Source organism: Anser brachyrhynchus, assembly GCF_964034855.1.
Source record: "Anser brachyrhynchus genome assembly, chromosome: 3".
In the NCBI taxonomy this organism is placed as follows: Eukaryota; Metazoa; Chordata; class Aves; order Anseriformes; family Anatidae; genus Anser; species Anser brachyrhynchus.
This window is the reverse complement of record NC_137696.1, coordinates 20,029,998-20,050,913: the sequence shown is the minus strand read 5'-3', so window position 1 is coordinate 20,050,913 and position 20,916 is coordinate 20,029,998. Positions and strand designations below refer to the sequence as shown.

General features: G+C 34.5%; 1 protein-coding gene across 40 annotated transcripts in view; it reads right to left on the bottom strand.

The window, feature by feature from the left end:
* The window catches only part of NRXN1 (neurexin 1), a 725,132-nt gene that overhangs the window by 650,739 nt on the left and 53,477 nt on the right, over positions 1–20,916 (bottom strand). For 25 of the 40 annotated variants that reach the window (XR_013948050.1, XM_080583915.1, XM_080583904.1 and 22 more), the window contains exon 3: positions 178–195. The exons of 14 other annotated variants lie outside the window; for them this stretch is intronic. Coding sequence is in view for 25 of the 26 variants with exons in the window: in XM_080583915.1 (XP_080440041.1) it covers positions 178–195 (18 nt within the window). In the remaining variant the exon portion in view is untranslated. Of the gene's footprint in view, positions 1–177; positions 196–14,077; positions 15,251–20,916 lie in introns of those variants that run through there. One more of the 40 variants, XM_080583932.1, reaches the window with a different exon arrangement.

Genomic DNA, 20,916 nt, shown 5'->3' with positions numbered 1-20,916 from the left:
AAAATAAATCACACATTTAAAAATCTTGTATACCTTTATGGATAAAAAAAAAATGCAACTTACCGTACTGAATGTTATGCGTACTTTTATAACATTTAGCATAAGAGGAAAAAAAAACAACCCACTAAACAAAAGGGAAAAAGAAGAGCTTAGGAAAATAAGGTAGAAAGCACCCACCTTCCACATAGTTGTCTTCTGTAAGCACATAACAGGGAAGGAGAGAAAAGGAAAACATTCATTAAGCAGCATGCAGACTGGAACTTGCCATTGCATGTCTTCATCATGCAAGGCATCAAACACAACATGCAAGTGCTCCATTGCTACAATCCAGAAGGAAAAACAAAAGCACCAGGGAAGCACTGGTTCCCCTATTTAACAAACTTTACATGATACGAAATAAAACAATGCTCTTTCCAAAGTGCCAATTTTTTTTTTACAGGATTTATTGCAGCTCCTTGCAAGTTCAGTAATTATTATTCATTAATCAGTGGATCATCTTGCAAGACTTTTATAGCTACATATTTTAAAGCCATCAGTCATTTCTGATAGGGATTCTAAGATCATTTGCTTCTACTTTCCCATTCTGAATTTCCCTTAATTACCTGTATGACGTAGATGATTTTAAACAGATAGAACAAGATAACAAGATATACAATACGATGTGAAGATGTTACAGCAGGTAGCGTGGCTGATCCTGCACTACTAGGGCACTCACTCTGGTCGATGGGTCAGATCTAAGAATCCAGTGTGCAATAACTGCCACTTAAACCATTTGGCCTTACTGAGAGTTGTACAGAATCAGGTCCCACAACATTTGTAAGCATCAGAAACATACACATCTTAAAAAATCAGTCAGATCGCTGCCTGTTACAAAGCTAGTAAAGACCACAGCAACCTCAGGCATGGGCTTTGCCCCCAGATGAGATCAAAGGATATTTTACCTGAGTAAAAGCTGCAATAATTTGGCCTCCTATCCCCAACCGAATGTCAATATGGGGCACAGGAAAGAAATTTCCCCTAAAGCTGACACAGTAAGAAGGGACTAGGAATTGAGCCTTAGCTAGCAAAGTGGACAGAACTCAAAGTTAAGAAGCAGGCTCAATATCCTAGTATTCATGCTAGTGTCTATACTCCTCAACTCCTTCACTAGGTAGCTGATTTTGAGGAAGTACATCTGTGTTGCCCATTACAATTTTGACTGAGGAGAGGATGGTAGTGAGTACAAAGAGATCTCAGGGAGAGAGAATAAGAAATGAAAAAGAAAAAAAAAAAAAAGGAAGAACAACATGGAAGTCAAGGAGATGGACGGTGCAAAAACAACAAAGAAATGGGGAAATGGGGAAGAGGTGGGAAGGGTGAAAACATGTCAATCTGAATTCCTGGAAGCTCTTGTCCTACAGTTTGTGTGGTCTCCACCAATACTTGGAGCAATTGTAAATTGTAGTCCAGTGCTGGTCATTTCCTATAGAATCTTCCTATATGAAAATACTTTTTTATGTGACCATTAAGAAATGTGATCTAAACTAATCTGGATATATCATAGATAAAGAGTAAATAAAATGACTTACAAAGAACTGGGCTCAATGATACTTTTTATGCATAGTCATTTCCTGCTAGAATGTGTCACTTTTGGTTATGATGAGTCTTTAAAAGTTAATGCCACTAAATACTCCAAAATCTCACCATAACTAGATTGTTTTCAAATAAATAGTTTACCACTTTAAAAATAATAACTATTATAAACAATGAATATTTAAGTCTCTAAGCCTATCAGTTCTTAGTTGCAATACTCATAAGACTGTCCTGATATTTTTTTTCATCCTAAGGTAAGTCACTTTTTCCATACGCACACTCTCAATTTAGACTTCTGAAAACTCATAGCCTGAAACTTTAGTTTGTTATGAAAGTGCAAAAGGCATATACTGCTTCATGCATTTAGGAAAGTAAGAGTCTGAAGAGGAAAAAAAAAAAAAAGTATGTATGAAAAGTAGTATGTATCTGTAAATAAATACTGAAGATCAAGAAATCAAACAATGCTGACTAAGAAAATGAAAGACACCCATTCCCATAAGATAAAAATACTCTGTTCCATATACAGTGTAAATTACAGTGATATTCAGTGATATTTGGGCTATTAGGGATATCTACTTATAGATAAAATTTTCTGGAAGAACGTTCTTCCTTTAAGTGAAAAAAGTAATTTCCCTTCTTTAAGCACAATAGACCCCAAATGTAATGAAAAATGAAATTGTTATCTCAATTGTAGTATAAGTCCAAGTTCCTTCATTTAGTTTTCACTGCTGCAGTAAATTGCAATATCAATACTGCAATAACATTCTGTTAGACATATTTAATTCAAATTACTATTACTTAAAATCAATGCATGAACTTGCTAAAAGGCTCATGATGTTGAAGTCAAGCAGAGAGTTCTGAACACAATGTAACAGGCAGCACCAGATGCTTAAACTCACCTAGTTAGAATGTGAGTAGCTTCCCCTAAATGTCTGATTGATTAAACTTCTAAGTGACAGTAGATTAAATTGTCAAAACATTTCAAATTAAAGAAAATTGAAAGTGCTGAATTCTTGCTCTGTGAATAATACCATGTACATATAGCCAAATCCCTACATACTAAGAAACAACAATGAAAATTCATTCCTCCTTATCTTGTTGTCAGGATAAATCACACATTTTTTAACAGATCTGTAATCTAAGTAAATATTTTGTTAGGCTTCTTTATGGTACTTTTCAAGTGTTTTTTTTTTTTATGTTAGGTTAGCACTTGATATTATTTATTGAGGGTATTTCATTGTGCTGTCCTATATTTGCATATCACTTACACTCTGCCTTACTTTCCTGATTCTCCTTTTGCTGGCATGGCCTATCATTCTAAGTAGAGACGAGGAAGTCAGAAGACCCAAATTCTAACTTCGGCTTTTTTTTTTTCATTTTGCTTCCTCAAGCTATTCTTCAAAAAAAAAAAATAATCTTTGAACTCTTTGAAAGCAATGTATGCTATCAGTGTTATAAGTATGCATTTTAGAGGGAACAAAATTTTCTTCAGTGAATCATGAATTTAAATCAGGAGTAACAGTACTTACGTCATTAGAGTTGCACTGGTGTAAAATTTACATAACTGGAGGCAAATAGAGCTATGTTACACATTCCCATTATTTCTGATGATTTAGCCACCCACAGTTTATTTATCCATGTTCACATACATCCACTCTGGAGGACCTTGTTGTCTACTGAGCAGCTCTGTTGACATTGGTGGAAACAGAGGCTTTGATACAAGACATGCCATGTCCTCATTGTCGCAAGCATTCACACAGGAGAGCTCTTAGCCTTTTCTGCACCAACAGATCCTACAAATGATCTCCACTAATGCACAGTCCACATATGAGGTGAGAGGCTAAAAGAGATTGCCAATGCAACAGTGGAGGTGCAGAACGGCCTTAAGACCTCCATCAGCCACCAGTCGACTAGCCAGACTGCTAATTTTCTCATCACTATTCTGATTTCTACTAGATGTGAAAAATCCTGTCGTCATGTTGCGCCCAGCTAGATGATGAGCTAGACAGGCATCTATCCACTGCAAATACTTATTTCCTAGACCACGCTCCACCCCCCACCCCCCCCCCCATCCCCTCCGCCAAAAACAATCCTAAATTGCACTGCTAATTTCTATGTTTGTAACCTAATTCCTTTGGCCAAATTCTGCTCTCAGCTCTACTGGTGTATTCTGTTGACTTCACATATTTAGCCAAATATTCAGTTCACTTTTATCTGTCATGACACTATTGAAATCAGTAGAACTATACCACTTACACAGGCTGTGAATCATTATCTTTGGATGAATTGTCCCAGGCTGTCCCTACTGAGATGAGAGCAGAATCTACTCCTTTTTTTTTGCAACAAAAGCCCAATGCAATCCAATTATGTTAGCCTATTACCCTGATTCAGTGATGTGAACCATGTTTTTATAGGATGCGTTTATTAATTCAAGAATCATTTTAACATTTGGTGATGCTTCATGGAATTCTTGATTATTTTACAAAATAACTGACTGCTCATATGTTTTGTTTTTCCTGCTATTACAATTTTCTTCTCCTACAATATTTATACCTATTCCACATACAGACCACAATATTTGTCCTGACAATTATAAAAGAACAGTATGCTCATGATAAACAGATGAAAAAAATGTTAGTATTATGAAGTTACAAAAATATCATTTTAGAAATAACATAATAAAGATAGCATATTAGAAATGGCATTTTTTAAAGTGTTTTTTTTTCCTTATCTGAATTACAGTTCAATAACATTTGACAACAATGAATTATACCACAGACACAGCCTATGAAATTTCATAAGATATTCAATAGCAGGAATAGTGAGGAAATAGCCTGAAATAAAGCTGAACTTTTGCAGGTGTCTTGCAATAAAAATGGTTGCTAGAAAGTTAAGACATGATACTATCAGTTTGTTTTCCCAAAGAAGAATTCCCAGATATGCTTCTCCATAAATTCATCTGCTTAAAAATATCATACGGGAAAATGTCATTTCAAGAGGCAGCTTTTTCTACAGGACTGCGCCCAGGATCTCTTGGATTGTATGATTTAGTCAGTTTCTCAAATTGTTAGATAAATTGTTTTACTTAAAACCTGGTTCGAAATAAATATTTGGAAAGGATATGAAAATGTGAACTACGTTTTAAGAATAGGAACAGACATAGTTTCAATAATGATGAACAAACGCAATACATTGAAAAACTGTGGCTAATAGTGCTGCTTTTCTCAAATGCTTCATATCTGACAAATTCCATTCAGATTACTCACATTTATTTTTTTTGAAAAAAAAAAAGCAACTGTAAATGTTGTGTTTATTGCCTGTAATTATGATTAATTCAAAATGGATATAAGGATATATAAGTATATACATATAAGGAGGATACCTAGTACAGAACTTGGATTCTGTTGTAGACTTCTGCTTGACTATCGAGTAAATAGGAAAGCATCATTTCCTACAGCTGGGACTCATAGAACCAAATTTGGGATCCATCCACAAAATTTGCAAATCTAATTGAATCTAAGGTAAAAGGTCCAGTAGTTTCTGTGTTTCCACATGACTGAGTGAATGGCTCCATTATGTCTGAAGTCAGTGGACTTGCCCAGACTCCATACAGCTTTGGGTGGACCCACTCAGGGTACCTTCCAGTGTAGTGGGTAGAAATATAATAGTGACTATATTGATTTTTTTTTTTTGGTGGAAGAGGGAAATTTCAGAGTAAAAGGAATTTAATTCTGTTCTAGCTCCACTTTCTATCTACATCTCTGTGAAGATCCCTTCTTTTGCTCTGTACTAGACTTAGGAGATAGGTGTAATATAATGAGCACAGATGACCCGTGTTCACCAAAAATGAGGAAGAGTATAAATCTGAGGATCATAAGGGCAAATTAGAAACTTCTGCCAGTTTTGTAAAAGACAAAGACATTAGCTCAAATGCAGTACACCTCTGTAAAATCTACTAACATCTGTGAATTTACTCAAGGTGAGGCCATCATTTTGGGAGACTGCTCTGTACGCCAGGTGCATTGACAATGAAATAACAAGATAATTTTAGTTAAGTGACTGTAGATGAGCTCCTAGTGTGAAGCTGCAACTAGAGGGTAGCACTGCAAGTCTTGCATGCATAGGCAAAGAAATAATGAACAGGAATAGAAAATAACATTACTTTGGTGGCACAACTAAAACCATTACTGTGTTTAGTTCCACTGTTCATATATTTAAAAGGATGTGAAAAATAAAGAGGTTACAGAAAAGAAAAAAAAAATTCTCACAGTCATTTACAGCACTAAAAAACTCAGAACACTCAGCAACAGTGTCTTAAAATGAAAGCCCTATGGTGATTAATCTATTGAATATATGAAAGGCAAGATTAAGAGGTCTAAAACCAGTCTATAACTATCAATGAAGCAAGAAAGATTCTTGATACCTGGAAGTCTTTTCAACCAGACAAATGCTGGGATAAATAGTCAGAAAAGTTCAAACTGAAAGTAAAATAAAAGCTTTAATTAACAAAAAAAAAAAAAAAAAAAAGAACATTGGGAATACTGGGAAATTCTTTCTTGAAGTCTTAAGATGAGCCTTTGTCTAACAGAATCTGTCTCAATCAGACATTTTTGGGTGACACTGTTGGAATCACTGGAAGTTCTGCCTTTTGCCATTTAAGAGATCAGGTTAATAATTTCACAACAGTCCATTCTGGACATAACTTGTACGAATCTGCTAATTCTCTGTAGTGAAGTGAGAACAGATACCAAACATAAACAGCAAAACTCTGACACTCTGTAAAATACTGAAATGTTAAAATAAATTGTTTTCTCAGAACCTATCTCTACATCCTTTGCAACAGTCATGACATATGTTTCCCACGAAGAATTCGAATATGACAGGTGACAAAAATAATTCAAATTGTTACTATTGTTCCCAGTAGGAAAATACCCCACACCCAATTTACTTTTACATGCTGTAACATTTTCTAATACCCTCTCCAGGGTCTGCAGATGACAAACAGAATCAAAACCAACGAGACATAATTAACTTAACACTCTTTCTGACACAGTATCTTTTTGTGCTGTTTGATTCCTATGCACCTTTATCACTTTTCTATCTTGTACCAACAAAAATGTATTAAATGTTAAATCATTTGGCATTGCTTTCATTTAATGCTATTAATCTATGGTTATTTTACTGTTACACAGTTTTTGATATTGCACATCTGAGTGGACTTGTGTTTTTATGGAGCTACAGTAATTAAAAAATCTGTGATACCTTTATTTCATTTTTCTCAACTGCTTCCCAGCAGTGACACTTTTAGAAAGTTACTTGTCCACTTATTTTAGTAATTTGTATCATAATTCTAAATAAACCTGTACTGACTCAGGGGAGAGATCATGAGGTAGATGTAAAAATGATGGCTTTTTAATTATATTACAGTCCCAAGAAATGTGAATTTGGCCTTATTTTGCCACCTCATTAGAGTTGATTTTTTTCTCTCTAAAATGGGTCTGGCTAGTCTCAGATGTACTAAACTTCAGAACTGCCTGCAATCTGTCAGTACTTTAAAGAAATTTCCATCAGTCATTGAGACAAATCTGTAATGTTTGCAGTAATTACAACCAGGAATCAAAGGTGGAATCAAAAGTCTTTTTACAATTGAATTTAGTAACACTAATAATGGTTACAATGAAAGGATAAATAAGTTATCTGTGCAAGTGAAGGCAAGTCAAAGAAACACTCCCTCCTCAGTGTTTTAATGCTATTTCATAAAATGCTATACTTTCCATGTACAACCAGAAAATTGAATAAAATGTAAATCTAAGTATTTAACCCAGTAACCTGATATTGTTTAGGAACTGCTCCTCTTTTTCCATATAGCCTCTTGGACTATTTCTCTGGATTGGAAACATTCCGTTTTCATTGAAAATCTCTGGGATTTTAACACTTAACTTTGATTTGTGCTTTCAATCATCTTAACTGCAATCACTAGTTTATTTCCTATCATGGAGAATGGACAGACTAACTGGAATTAACGACTGACTGTATACGGTCAGCTTTGCATGGTTGCATCTTATCATAACGCATCTTTTCTTCCTAGTGCTATTATTAGTCCTTTGGATCTTCTCCAACTTAACCCTGCTACGTACATGGCACAAAAATGTATTTTCAGGATATCCAAACCAAAACCTTTCATAGAGAGTGAACTATTCAGTCTGGCAGAGAGTAACAGTAGGAACAAATTATGTTCTGTAAGAGCGATGCAGGATGACAAAGGGATTTCTATCTTAAAAATACCTGTTTTGAAAATAATTTGAAAAATTCATACATTATTTCTAGAACTCGTTTAAGAAAACAGTTGCTTAAGTGAGGAATCAAGATTTGTTCAGATTTAGTTGTGACTTTTTAGGTGTAAATAAGAGCAGAAAATAGACTAGTAAATCTGATTCCCTGTTGTGCTGTGCTTTTTGTAGTCAATTACGTCTACACAAGAGGCTAAAAAATCAAGCCTAAGTTACTATCAGATGAAATCAAATCCCTGTCCAATCATCCTTTCAACAAAACTGATATGTTAGCCCCATTAATACAGTAAGATTTGCTGGACAGACAGTAGACATGCTGTGAAACGGACAAAGAGCACAGGTCGTTTTCCAACCAGATGGCAGCATTGTGCCTAGTTACACTAATAGAACACCAAAATTAATAGGAACCATGCAAAGCTACACATATTTTTATATTTCCACTCTGTCTTTTACTGTATTCAGGAAATGAGGAATGCCTGGGTGCTACCAGCGATGCTATGACTTTAACACAAGCAGCTGAAGATACTTTGGGATGAAATGTTCTTCAGAGTTAGCAGCTGAAAATGTAGAAGATGCACTGTATACAATTAAAAGTACAGTAACAATATTTGAAATCACTTTGCTGTATAGTTCTTTAGGTAATCATCACAAAACTCTCTTATCCACTGTTAAGATTGATTTTGTGCATTTCAACTGGACTGAACCTGTGTTTGGAAGCCCTTAAAATGGTACAGAACAAACTTTCTACTAGTTGAAATGGGAAATTCCTCTGATGTGAGTGGAACTGTACTCTCGAAATCCTAAGGCCATAATGAAGGTTTTTAAAAGACATCAAATTAATATTTAATCAGAGCTATCTGTGACTGCACGTGAGCAAAATGTGTTTCTCGTGTTTTATTTTCTTCAGAACTGAACTTAATTTTCTCGTGAACTAGTCTACAATCATTTCAATGCTAATTCAGCATTTCAGTGCTGATTAATTAGCCAACATATGTAATGAAAATAATCTAATTACGAGAAGTTTTAGAACTAGATCAATATTTCTTCAATTAAAATCTGTTCTTCCTTAGCTGAAGTAAGAATTGATATTTCTTAAATTTCCTCCATGGATTTTACATGAACTGAAAAACAACGTGTCTTTTCTGTAGGTGCGTGAATGATTGGATTGAGCTCCTGTGTGTACAAAATACTTGTGCACATTGCACTTGGGAAACAGATGCTTTAGAATGATGCTTGGATTTCATTACACACTTTGATATGAATTAGTTCCCCAGTTATTTTCTTGGCATAAGAATATATTTATTTTAACTATTCTAAGGTTTCTAAGTGATGTAATAAACCTTCCAGCATTAGTTTAGAACTGGTGAAACAGGCAGTTTCCAACAAGGAGATATTGTACCTGACATGCTTAAGCAAAACCCTCATGGTATGCATATTATGTCTAGCTACACTAATTTTCTTGTCTATGACTGTTCTAATCTCAGAACTGGACAAATAAAATGTATTTTGCTGGTAGATCTTTCAAGATGGTCACACTTTGGGGGCATCTATAAAAAGAACCCAAATCAAGCTGGAGCTAGTTGTCTTACTTTACAGTTTGATCAATATCGACAGCTCTTGAAGTATTAATTGCTATCTTTGTTCCTTTCTGAAAGATATGTCTCGGATATATATTCCTGTGCTAATCTTTACTCACTTTACTTTTTTTCTGCTAAAACTACATATCATTTTACATCATCACAGTAACATGTTGACAATGAAAAGGTCTTTTCTATTGTCAGCTCTTCTGTATATGGCAAATTGGTTAGAATCACACAGTGGCTGGCATCAAGGAAAAATCAGCGTAGGATTCTTTATCAAAGATCTATTTCTGGGCTAAAACATTATCAGAATCAATTACATAGTTCCACCATTAAAATGAACATACAAATCACCTGCCTTCCACTTCTTATTCATAAAGAGGAGAAATAATTCTGAGGTTCCCAAAGTGGCAAAACTCCAGCATCTAAACCTTAATTAAAATTTCTCCCCAGCAGACTATTTATGCCATTAGGCAATTCACAGAGTTATAATCATGAAAGCAAGGATCATGTATCATATAACCTATGTACTTAATCAAATTAACAGAACTCCCAAACAAACCACAAATATTTCTTGCATATTTTTTTCAATCAAGGTTTTGGAATAGAGGACTAACCTAAGACACTAACCACCTACTAAGAGAGAAATTCATATTTAAACAAGGTGAAATTGGTATGACTTTCTTGCCTGCAAGGTGCATCTGTGTATATACTGAATAGATAGACTACATAAGCATATGAACATTCATTCATATAATAATGCATAGTAATTGCAAAATTGCCTTATGCAATGTAAAGAATGTATAAATGTAATGAATACAGCCAACATAGAGAGCAATACATGATGTGCTATGGTCCAATTGTTAATATATACAGAAACTAAAACAGGGGCAATCTTCTCATTGAACATAGTAAATATTTTTACTTCACTAAGACAATACTGATACAAAATGCCATATCATGCCAAGGAACAGAAATAGGTAATATAAAATTTCAGGAAAAATCCCCTTACAATTCAACAAAACAATGACTAACGCATATGAAGATGCTTAAGAAACTTGAAAAAGCAATATTGATTAATAGGACTTTGAAATTGTATGTTTCTTTGTTTAAAGAAAATGTTTCAAGGTACTGTCATTCTGTAATTAGTTTGATTCAAAAGATAAAAAACTGCAAAAGCCACTAACAACAAAAGTTATTTTATTTGTGAAGACTCTTTATATAGCAAGCTAAAAAGTGCTTGATCCATTATTTTTTTTTTAAATTCAAGTCTTTACAGCTTACAGCAAATGCCTTCTCACTTTTAGAAATAGATACTTATTCCAAAAGTGTATGATATGAAGAATGTCAAATGCTGGTAAATCATTTACTTTTTAGAAATAAATAGATACATTCAAAGCATATCTCCCATAACATGCTTACAATGCACGTGGAACAGTCACCATATTCTACTTCCATTAAAACAAACTCTCCCTTCCCAAAAAAAGCATTTGTCTCCAAAAGTAGTTTAGAATATGAAGATCTAAAGTGTTTTTCTTTATCCCTTTGCATGTATCTCTTTAATATTCAATACTGACAGCTATCATTTTTCATCCAGTCTGGATTATTATAGTGAGTTATCACAGTTTTCTGTAGTGGGGCAAATATTTAAAATACATCATCTTCTGGTTAGAGCATTAGCAGAGCCTTTAAACAACTCTGCTGTTATTACTGTCTTACATCTTGTATCAATGATGTCTGCATGTATTTAAAAGACATGTTAAAGATATGCCTTAAAAAAACTACGATTAAATTACTTTAAAAACATAGGAGTCCTTCATTGAAAAAAAAAAAAAAAAAAGTATGTTTTTTCTGACTTCACTAATAGCTAGTCTGATAAGTGTAAAATCACATAGTCAAAACCAAGTAAAGTTCTAGTAAAAAATAGATGAAATAGAAAACTTGGACAGGAATGGTTCTTATGAACGGGATCTTCTTTAGAACCCATTCAGATGGATAGAAATCCTTTCATACAGTTTAAAACCTGGATTGCTCTTTGATTTTCATGGCTTATCTGCTGGGCAGGTCTTTTTGAGATCTCATGGCCAATCATTGGCACTCTCTGAGTTTATGAGTCTACCCTTTATGCCAGGGAAGCATTTCTAATCAATAGCTTTTAGTGTAATGGAAGTTGCCACAATGCTTTCAAGGTCTGGGTTTATGTTGTAGTTAAAATGAGCTTAGTGCCATCTCTAGTGTATAGTCTCTTTTAATACAAGTTCAAATCTTCGGTTTAAACTCATACATATATTTGAAATTGGAATTGCTGTCTTAGAATTGCATCATTCAATTACAAACACTTTGGAGCATAAAAAAAGGAGAAAAACATTTAGAAAAAAAGATCTCATTCAGGTCTGGCTATTATTTCTCATTTGTCGAAATATTGTAAATGTATTGTTGTAAATGTATGTATTGATGACGCATAGTAATCAACAGTAAGAACATAAGTCATATGGCTAGAGTGGAGAGTGGAGTACAGGCTTAATTTGGGTAGAAACAGCACATGCTTTTTAAGTCCCAATTTCTCCTGAAACTAAGAGCAGAAAAAAATAAATTTTCAAAGAAATTAAATAATAGGGTTTACACATGTTGGAAGAAAACTGATGCTTATGAAGGAAAACTGAAGTTCACCATATAAGAATAACATGATCTGTTCTTCTCTGAAATGAAATAAAAGTGCCACTGGGAATTTCAGGTCAATTGGAATTTTGCAACTGAACTCAGAGATTACAGGATTGGGCCCTAAAGGCTAAAGTTTGCATAGAGAGCTTAATCTCTCTCTTGTGCAGCAGTGACACATATTTTGGTATCATTTGTACATGCAAGTTATTCCCTTCAATTATGTAAATTGTGCATTTCTTCCTGGATTTTGGCAATTTCCTTAGCAAATCTAAGGACTAAGTGCAAATGAAAGAAAGGAAAAACAGGAAGAAGAACAAAAAGAAAAAGAAGAGCAAGAAGGATTAGAAGAAGGATAAGAATGGAAAAAAAAGGGGGGGGGAGGAGAAGAATAGCAATTTCTTTTGGAAAACTGAGTATCTAAGAATTAGTGTAACTTACTCAGCACAATGCCATGGGTCTCAGTGACCCTGGCAACTTTTCCAGGAGTCATTCCACCCAAAAATATTTTATGAACAATTATAAAGCATCTGAGACAATTCTTTTTTCTTTATTATTATTTAATTTATTTTTCTTGAACCATTAACTGGAGCCTTTTAAAAGAAACAATACTGTTGTTTCAGACATGTTCCTGTATATCTCTTTGAGTATGTTTCATGGTCAAGTGAAAGAAACTATACCAAGGTGGGTTGTTTGTTGGCTTTTTTTGACAGATCTCTTCAGAAATGAGTTGCAGTTCAAGACCCCAGTACAATAACTGGATTAATTGCCTTTTTTTTTTTTCCTTTCAAAAATATATTCTGTGCAAACTATGAACACGGTTGTGACTATCTGTACCAGCTGAAGTCTTTTTGGATTGTATTTCTAGCACAATTCACGGAGAATGATTGGTAGCTATAGGGAAAGCTGGAGATCTGTTTACCAGTGACGGTTTCACTAGTTGAGCTTGATATCCAGGGACAAAAATTACACCCAGTCACCAATGCAGAGTAGTAACTCACACGCAATTGTTCAGAAAGCACTTGGAAAGCACAGAATTAACTTATAGACAGTCATGACAACAATAATACTTTAGACAAAATTATTCCAAGACAATATATTTTTGTCATGTTGCTCTGCCATGGGAAGTATATTATCATGTATGTATTATTGACCTCAGTCTTTATCAGCATCTCCCTCTGGCCTTGAAAGACGTTGTCCACGGGAATCAAGACCTATACAAGATCAGTAGCTTAGGCAAGCACACTTTTCACTAAAGAATTAGCAAATCCATATGCCCACATTTCCAGTGCAATATCAACAAATCCAGGTATTTGTATATGTTGGTTTATGAACAAAATATTACACGGCTAATTTAATAGATGTTTGAAGAGGATGAAAAATATTTTAAAGAAACTGAACACTGAAATAGATGAACTGTATATTAAAATAAAACATTACCTTGCTGATCAGGACCCTCTCTAGACGACATAAGGTGAATGTGATCTTACATATAATACGTAATTACACTGCATGCTGCTACTGTCCCATACAGGGATGCAAAATATCCTTTCATAGACTCTGATACTCACTCTATATCAGTCATATTCTAAAATTCCTATGTATGAAAACACCCCCCCCCCCACAAAAAAAAAAAAAAAGCAAAAACATGCAGATGTTACACAGTACCTTGAAAAATCAGATTCTTGAGAAAGCATTTTCATCCATTGGAGACATTAGAGTCACCCCTCACAAAAAAAGAATTACAGAGCTACGATGTTATGAAGAAGATGGAAATGGCGATTCACAAGACGATTATTAAAGAAATATCAAAGAAAGGTATGGGGTCTTGATTGCTACAGTGAGCCACACCTACACCATGACTCTAATGTGGAGTCCTAGTATAGAGTCCTAGTAAATAATGCAAAGAGTATTAAAACAAAGCATTTTATCTTGTTGCCACTCTATACTTTTTCAGGCAAACTACTTTGTTCTGTGGGAAAAAAAAAAGAAAAAAAAAAAAAAGCTTACACCTACTTTTTTTTTTTTTTTTTTCGGGTTGATCACTGGAAATGATTCTCCCTTTTCAGCTGATTCTGTATACTCAGCCTCAGAGCACTGAGTTCACATCTTTGCAGGCAGAAATCTTTTTAGTTCACTGATGAAGTATCCACACTTTGTTAAGCAATAAAACCTTTTTATGATTCTATAGCATCTTTCATAGAAGGACCTTGGTGGCTTACACAAACAAATGCCTCCATGAAACAGAAAGAAAATTCAGTAGTTGATGTTTCCATGCAAGCACAAGTGGTGCTTATGATTGATGTGAGGGTCATTCAGTTCAAGTGAATGAGTGCATCTACAACTTCTTCCACTTTCCTGAGCTGAGGAAAACTCTATAGTGGAATTTTAATTTGATTCAGGAAAACTGAAGAATAAAAGCCAAATATAGAACACTTGGATAGGCCTAGACATACAATATTATGTCTACAGGTAAGTGATGTCCAGACTTAATTGTTTATGAAAGGCTATGTAGGCATCATATGAGCCATATAGTATTTTATAGTAACAGAAATGTTTAACTTGGATATAATGCTGCTTCTCTAAACCATAATGTGTGAAAATTGTTGTGATCTTCCAGATGGTGGATTTAATTCTAAATCTTTTGTTTGTTTGTTTGTTGTTGTTGTTAAGTAGGAAAGAATATGCAGTGCTGAATGTGATGAGAATTTGTGAACTCCTTGTTTTATTCAGTTAGGCAACTAAGGAGGGTAAGTGTCCATGGAAGTAGTTTACTGTCTTATGCTTGCTTCTTCTAAAAATTCTGGCTGTTCTTCATTGTATTTAGACAACTATTTTAGCTTTTTCTTTTCTTTTCTTTTCTTTTCTTTTCTTTTCTTTTCTTTTCTTTTCTTTTCTTTTCTTTTCTTTTCTTTTCTTTTCTTTTCTTTTCTTTTCTTTTCTTTTCTTTTCTTTTCTTTTCTTTTCTTTTCTTTCTTATCATAACAAAAAGCAACTCTGCTGCTATCAATAAGCAGGACAGAAAGAAGAAAGAAACAGATCAGTATCTTCCTTCACTCTGGATAAATGTACTTATTTTTAGGAAACGCCTCCATGTGCCAATTTAATTTATTTGCAGACTTTCCCTTTTACGCTTTGTCTTTATGTCTCCTGTAGAAAGAATTGTAGATTTAATATGAAGGACAAAATGGCAAATATAAGAAAATAAATAAGACTTACTTTTTTTTTTTTCCACCAAGAGGAAAGTTAAAAAATCTCTTCTTATCAAGCGTAATAGAGAAGAAATGTTGTTATATATGAAGAGAAATTTTCTCAGGAGAGAAATAAGGAAGAGAAATATTCAGTTCAGTTGAATCCAAACTACAGGGTCTTCAAAAAGCAACCAGAACAACAAAATCACCACATATTATTAATTGCAATAACATAATGTACCAAAACATCAAGCCACTCCATGAAAGAGGTAAACACAAACAATTGGCATATACCTTCTCATCTAGTTCTGTCTCATGATAGGATCTAAAAAACAGGCTACATCGTTATCTCACTATAGGATCTAAAGAGGGGAGATGGGAGAAGCAACAAAGGTTCACCAAAATTCTATGCTGTTTCAGAGTTCATTCTGCCATTTCCCAGGCTAACAATGGTCCTGTAATGTTCAAACCAAGTAAACTGAAATATGGTTTCTGTTGGTGGTGGCGGTATTTTTTTTTCCTATTGTTTTCTAAATGTTACAGAAAAGCAACACCATAGCTTCACTTTATCTGCCAGTCACCCTCTTTGACTTGCCCCTTCCTTCCTTCCTTTCCTTCCTTCCTTCCTTCCTTCCTTCCTTCCTTCCTTCCTTCCTTCCTTCCTTCCTTCCTTCCTTCCTTCCTTCCTTCCTTCCTTCCCTCCCTCCCTCTCTCCCTCCCTCCCTCTCTCCCTCCTTCCCTCCTTCCCTCCTTCCTTCCCTCCTTCCTTGCAGTAACACGCTTAAGTAGAAGCCCTCAACCACTGCTGTTCACCCAAGTAGAAACAAACAGAATTTTCCCACATTCCAACTACTGGGAATGAGAAAAACAACAATAACAACAACAAACACTATTTCTGATCTGAAGGCTAACATTCTATATTAAAGTTCAAAGGATCAGGTACAAATTATTATAACTACTAGTAAATTTGGTCTTTGACAAATTGGAAGCATTGGAAGACATCATTTTGTAGTCACCAGATGTTAAGCAGGATCTTTTACTCCGTTCCAGGAATGCTTAAGAGTAATTATTAATGTCATTATGAAGAGAAAGAAATCCTAAAATCACACACACACACACAAAAAAAAAATCCAATAAGTTTTTCTACCTCAGTATAGGATAAACTATGTCTCTGTCATTCCAGATAAAATTTATCTATTTCCCACACCCCACTCCTACCAGATCAGTTTTTCACCATTCTTATCATTAGAAAGTTCTTCCTGACTCTTAATTGCTGCAATTAAACACCATAATTTTTCCTCCTATGTACTATGGACAAAAAAGATCAGATTATTTCTTTGCTTCTTATACCACCCCTTTACAAGCTTGATCTTTGCTATCAGGTCCTCCTTTAATCACTTTTCCTGTAAGGTACACAACTCTAATTCTTCTTGTTCTTCTTTGTTCTTGTTCTTGTTCTTGTTCTTCTCCTCCTCCTTCTTCTTCTTCTCCTTCTCCTTCTCCTTCTTTCTTCTCCTTTTCCTTCTTTTTATTCACAAGTCTACTTTGTTACTGAAATGCAGTGCTCAAAACTGTGCACAGAATTCCAGCCTAGAGTACAGTACTGTGCAGAATTGGATGATTACTTTACTTTGTCTTACAAGTTTTATTTCCATTTAAAAGAGAAAAAATGTTCTTATTTTGTACAACTTCATGGCTTTGCTGACCCCTGTTCAGAATGTGGTACATGCAGATTCCAAGATTCTTTTCTGAAGAAACAGTATTTCATCAGTTTTTCTCTATAGCATGCTTTTGCTGTCCATAATTGATTCCTATGCCTAACTCCTTTCTCTTGTTTCCACAGAATTTCAGCCAATCTTTTGGTCCTTTTCTCTAGTTTGTCAAGCTGATTTGGAATTCAAAGCTTGTTCTTGAGTATGCTGTTTCTCTATTCCTTCTCTGTTACAGCCATCCAAGCTGATTAAAAAAAAAAAAAAAAAAAAAAAAAAAAAAAAAAAAGCAAAGAACTGATTCCAGAAAGGACACCTGTGGTTGGCTTGTCCTTTCACTTTACTAAGAATTACTGACAGCTCACACAGCTATCCAGCCAACTTTGCATGCAGTTTAGTAGCAATTTAGAAATTTAATCTAGCCCAAGATTTCCTAGTTGCATACGAGAATATCATGTTAGTGCTGAAACATTTGTCAGAATGCATGACATGGACTGCTTCTTGCCAGTCTGTAAAATCATTTTAATTTGTTGGCAAATACATGTCTGCTATTACTCATTGCTTCCTTATTTTGCAACTGCTAACAAATCATTTGCTTGAATATATGCTCAAAAATCTTCCAGGAATTAAAGCTAAACTGACAAGCTAGACTTGGCTTTTCTTTCTTGCCATTTTAACATTTGGCACTATGTTCCCCCTTTTCCAGTCTTCTAAAACAACATCAACCTTTACACAGGTTCTCAAAGGAAACATCATTTCAGAGGTAAAATTGTTTCTGTCCAGTAATCTCCTAAGTATCAAGCTGCAGTTCATCAGATTGTGCCATTTCTTGTATTACATGGACAAGAAGGTCTGAATAAGATTAATGTAAAGAATATACCATTTTTATATTAAATGCTTAAAATGCCTATGCAGGATAGTCCTACAGCAGATAAGGAAGCTAAGCATGAAGTGCCAATAATGAGATGGTTTATTTTGCTATTTGACCAGGGCCTTTTGAATTTGCATTGATAAACTTTAATTTGTGGCAGTAAAAGTTTATTGCATTTTACACTATGCAATGAATTGGTTGCCAGCAAAAGTACTCATGTACATGACCTACTAATAAATATGGTAGTGGTATGCTGGGTCTGGCTGGGATGGAATTAACTTTTTTCATAGCAGCCCATACGGTGCTGTGTTTTGGATTCATGACTAGAATTGTGTTGGTAACACAACAATGTTTTGTCTGTGGTTGAACAGTGCTTGAACTGTGCCAAGGCTTTCTCTTTTTCTTACTCTGCCCCCATAGCGTGCAAGCTGGGGATAGGCAAGAAGGAGGATACCAAAGAAGGAGGATACCAGTCAGGAATGCTGACCTGAACTGGCCAAAGGGATACTCCATACAACATCATGCTCAGAAATAAAACTGGGAGGCTATGTCTCAAATGTAACTTGGAGACTGGCTGGGTATCAATCTGCCTCTGGGAGGTCGTAAGTGATTGCCTTTGCATCACTTTATTATTATTATTTTTTTTATTATTATTATTTTTTTTCCCTCTTTCCTCCACTTATTAAACTTGTGTTTATCTTGACCCATGAGTTTTTTCACTTTTGCTCTTCCTACGCTATCACCATCCTTCTGGGGGTGAGTGAGTGAACAGCTGCATGGGTGTTTAGTGCTGGCTGCAATAAACTCAAAACAGGTGTGTTAGATGGAAGACTATGAGACATGATTCGCAATTCCAAAAAGTTAAGACCACGCATTTACCACATGTATTGACATCAAGAAATGTCTCTAATAAAGTTAGTAACACAGGCAGCTTACCCATCTGAAAAATTTTGCTTACCTATTGAAAAGTATGCTGATTTCTGTATAGACAATACATGCTTTATTGTATGCAGTAAGGATAATTATGTACTAAGTAATTATACCATATTTTTTGGCTGATCCAGAAGCATTAAAATAACTAAATAATATGTAGGTAGTACATTCTAAATTTTACTTTGTCTACAGATTTCTATAAATCTTCTAAAAAAGAGTGTTTTTATAAGATTACACATGTGACTGATTCACTCGTTTAGCTTTCATATCCATATTTTAGTTCTTTCTTTTGTACTATAAAAACTTTTGTCTACCTTTACATGGAAAAATAGAAGTTTAAAGAACAGGCAAATCAATTGTTTGTCAACATTCACAGTACAACTAAGTTTGCTAAAACTATTATTTTTTTCATAATCTAATCTTTATACTAAAGCGTTCATAGTTTTTCTGTAGATTGTACTTCAAAAAGCATCATTGTTTTGGCACATAGCAGCTACAGGAGTTCGTGTGTGTATTACATATGAAATAATTATTTAGTTCACAAATGAAGATGTGGATATTAGAAGTTTTTCTCTGGATGTTCATTGCTGACAATATTTATGTTTCAGTATAATTCTAAAATACCATAGATTGCTTCATGATTTTTAAATAAAAAATTTTGATTCTAGCAATCAGTTCATCCGAAAGGATTTTGTGATCTACAGGCAGAGATTTACTTATATTGCCAGAAGTTTGGTCTAAAGTCTTTATCTAGAGGCCAAGATTTTCTGCTGATCTTGGTACTCAGCTCATAATGCAATTTCTGAAGCAGGCTTGCAGGAATGTAGAAATTAGTGTTTTGCTTGAGCATGTGAAAATAACCACACACTTAAGGTGTTTAGATTTTTAAGTTTTATATTGCTTTCAATAAGTATTAGACATCTGCTAAAGTTTTAATAACTTTTGTGGTGTGCTGAATCTTTTACTGAAAGGCATACATTATATGGCAAAAGCTATCATAAGAAAAAAATTAAAAATTGAGCTTTTTGATTTTTGGAAATCAATATAATACTTTGGGACAGTAGGGAGCAGCAAGTCAGCTAGCTGTTGTTACAACGGAAAAAATAATATGTTGCTACTTAGACTGTAATTATTTGCTTCCTTTGATATCAATGTTTTGCTGCATGTAATGTCACAGTTAAGTTGATAGCCTTTATAAGATATCTTGTTCCTATGAGTTTACGAATCATCAAAACATGTATCTGATATTTTAACTATTTTTCTTGCTACTTCCTTCAGCACTGTGGTATCAAATTCACCTGGGCCTAATGCTTTGCAACTTTCAAATAGAGTAATTGCTTTATCGTCTTTTCCAGCATATCAGCAAAGTCTTTGCCATTTTTCTTTCCCACAGGAAAATGTATCTGTCTCTGAGATGATGCCTTCTGTTTCTTGTAAAAATAACAAGAAAAATACATATTTTAGTTGCTCAGAAGAATCAAGCTTATTAGTTGCCAGATTTGTGTGGTTCTTCTCAGCAACCCTGTTTTTCTTTCCTTTACTCTTTTAATCCATTAAGTTTGGTAAAATTTGGCAAAAAAATAAAATAAAATAAAATAAAATCACCAAAGATGTACTTTGAAAGTTACGCATTTTGAAAAAGTGTTTTGTTTGCTACCTTTACCTCTTAGAGTGTCTTCAGTTATTGTCATGTTACTTCTCCCTACAAATTAGGCATCCCATTCAACGCTACTGGCCATTTATCACTTATGTATGACATTCATGGAAACTTTGATATCAGTTCAGTTCCTCTACAAGTGAATGGAGCTATATGGTCTTATGTCATTTAATGCCAGGCATATTTTTCTATTCTGTTCCACTTGAAAGGTGTTGTTTTACCTTATTCGACACTGTATTGCAAAATAGTTTAAATACAATTCCTGTGTATAAGAGGCAATTACCCTGTTAGCTAAGGTCATAGCTACTTTACATGTCTGAAGTTTATTTAGTAATTCATCTAGAATGTCTGTGTTTCTACAGAGCATCAAAAACTAGAGGAATAGGCTGCAGAGTAACAGACAAAACATCTATAAGCCACATTCTGATGATGTTTGCACTAATGTTCATCCCCCC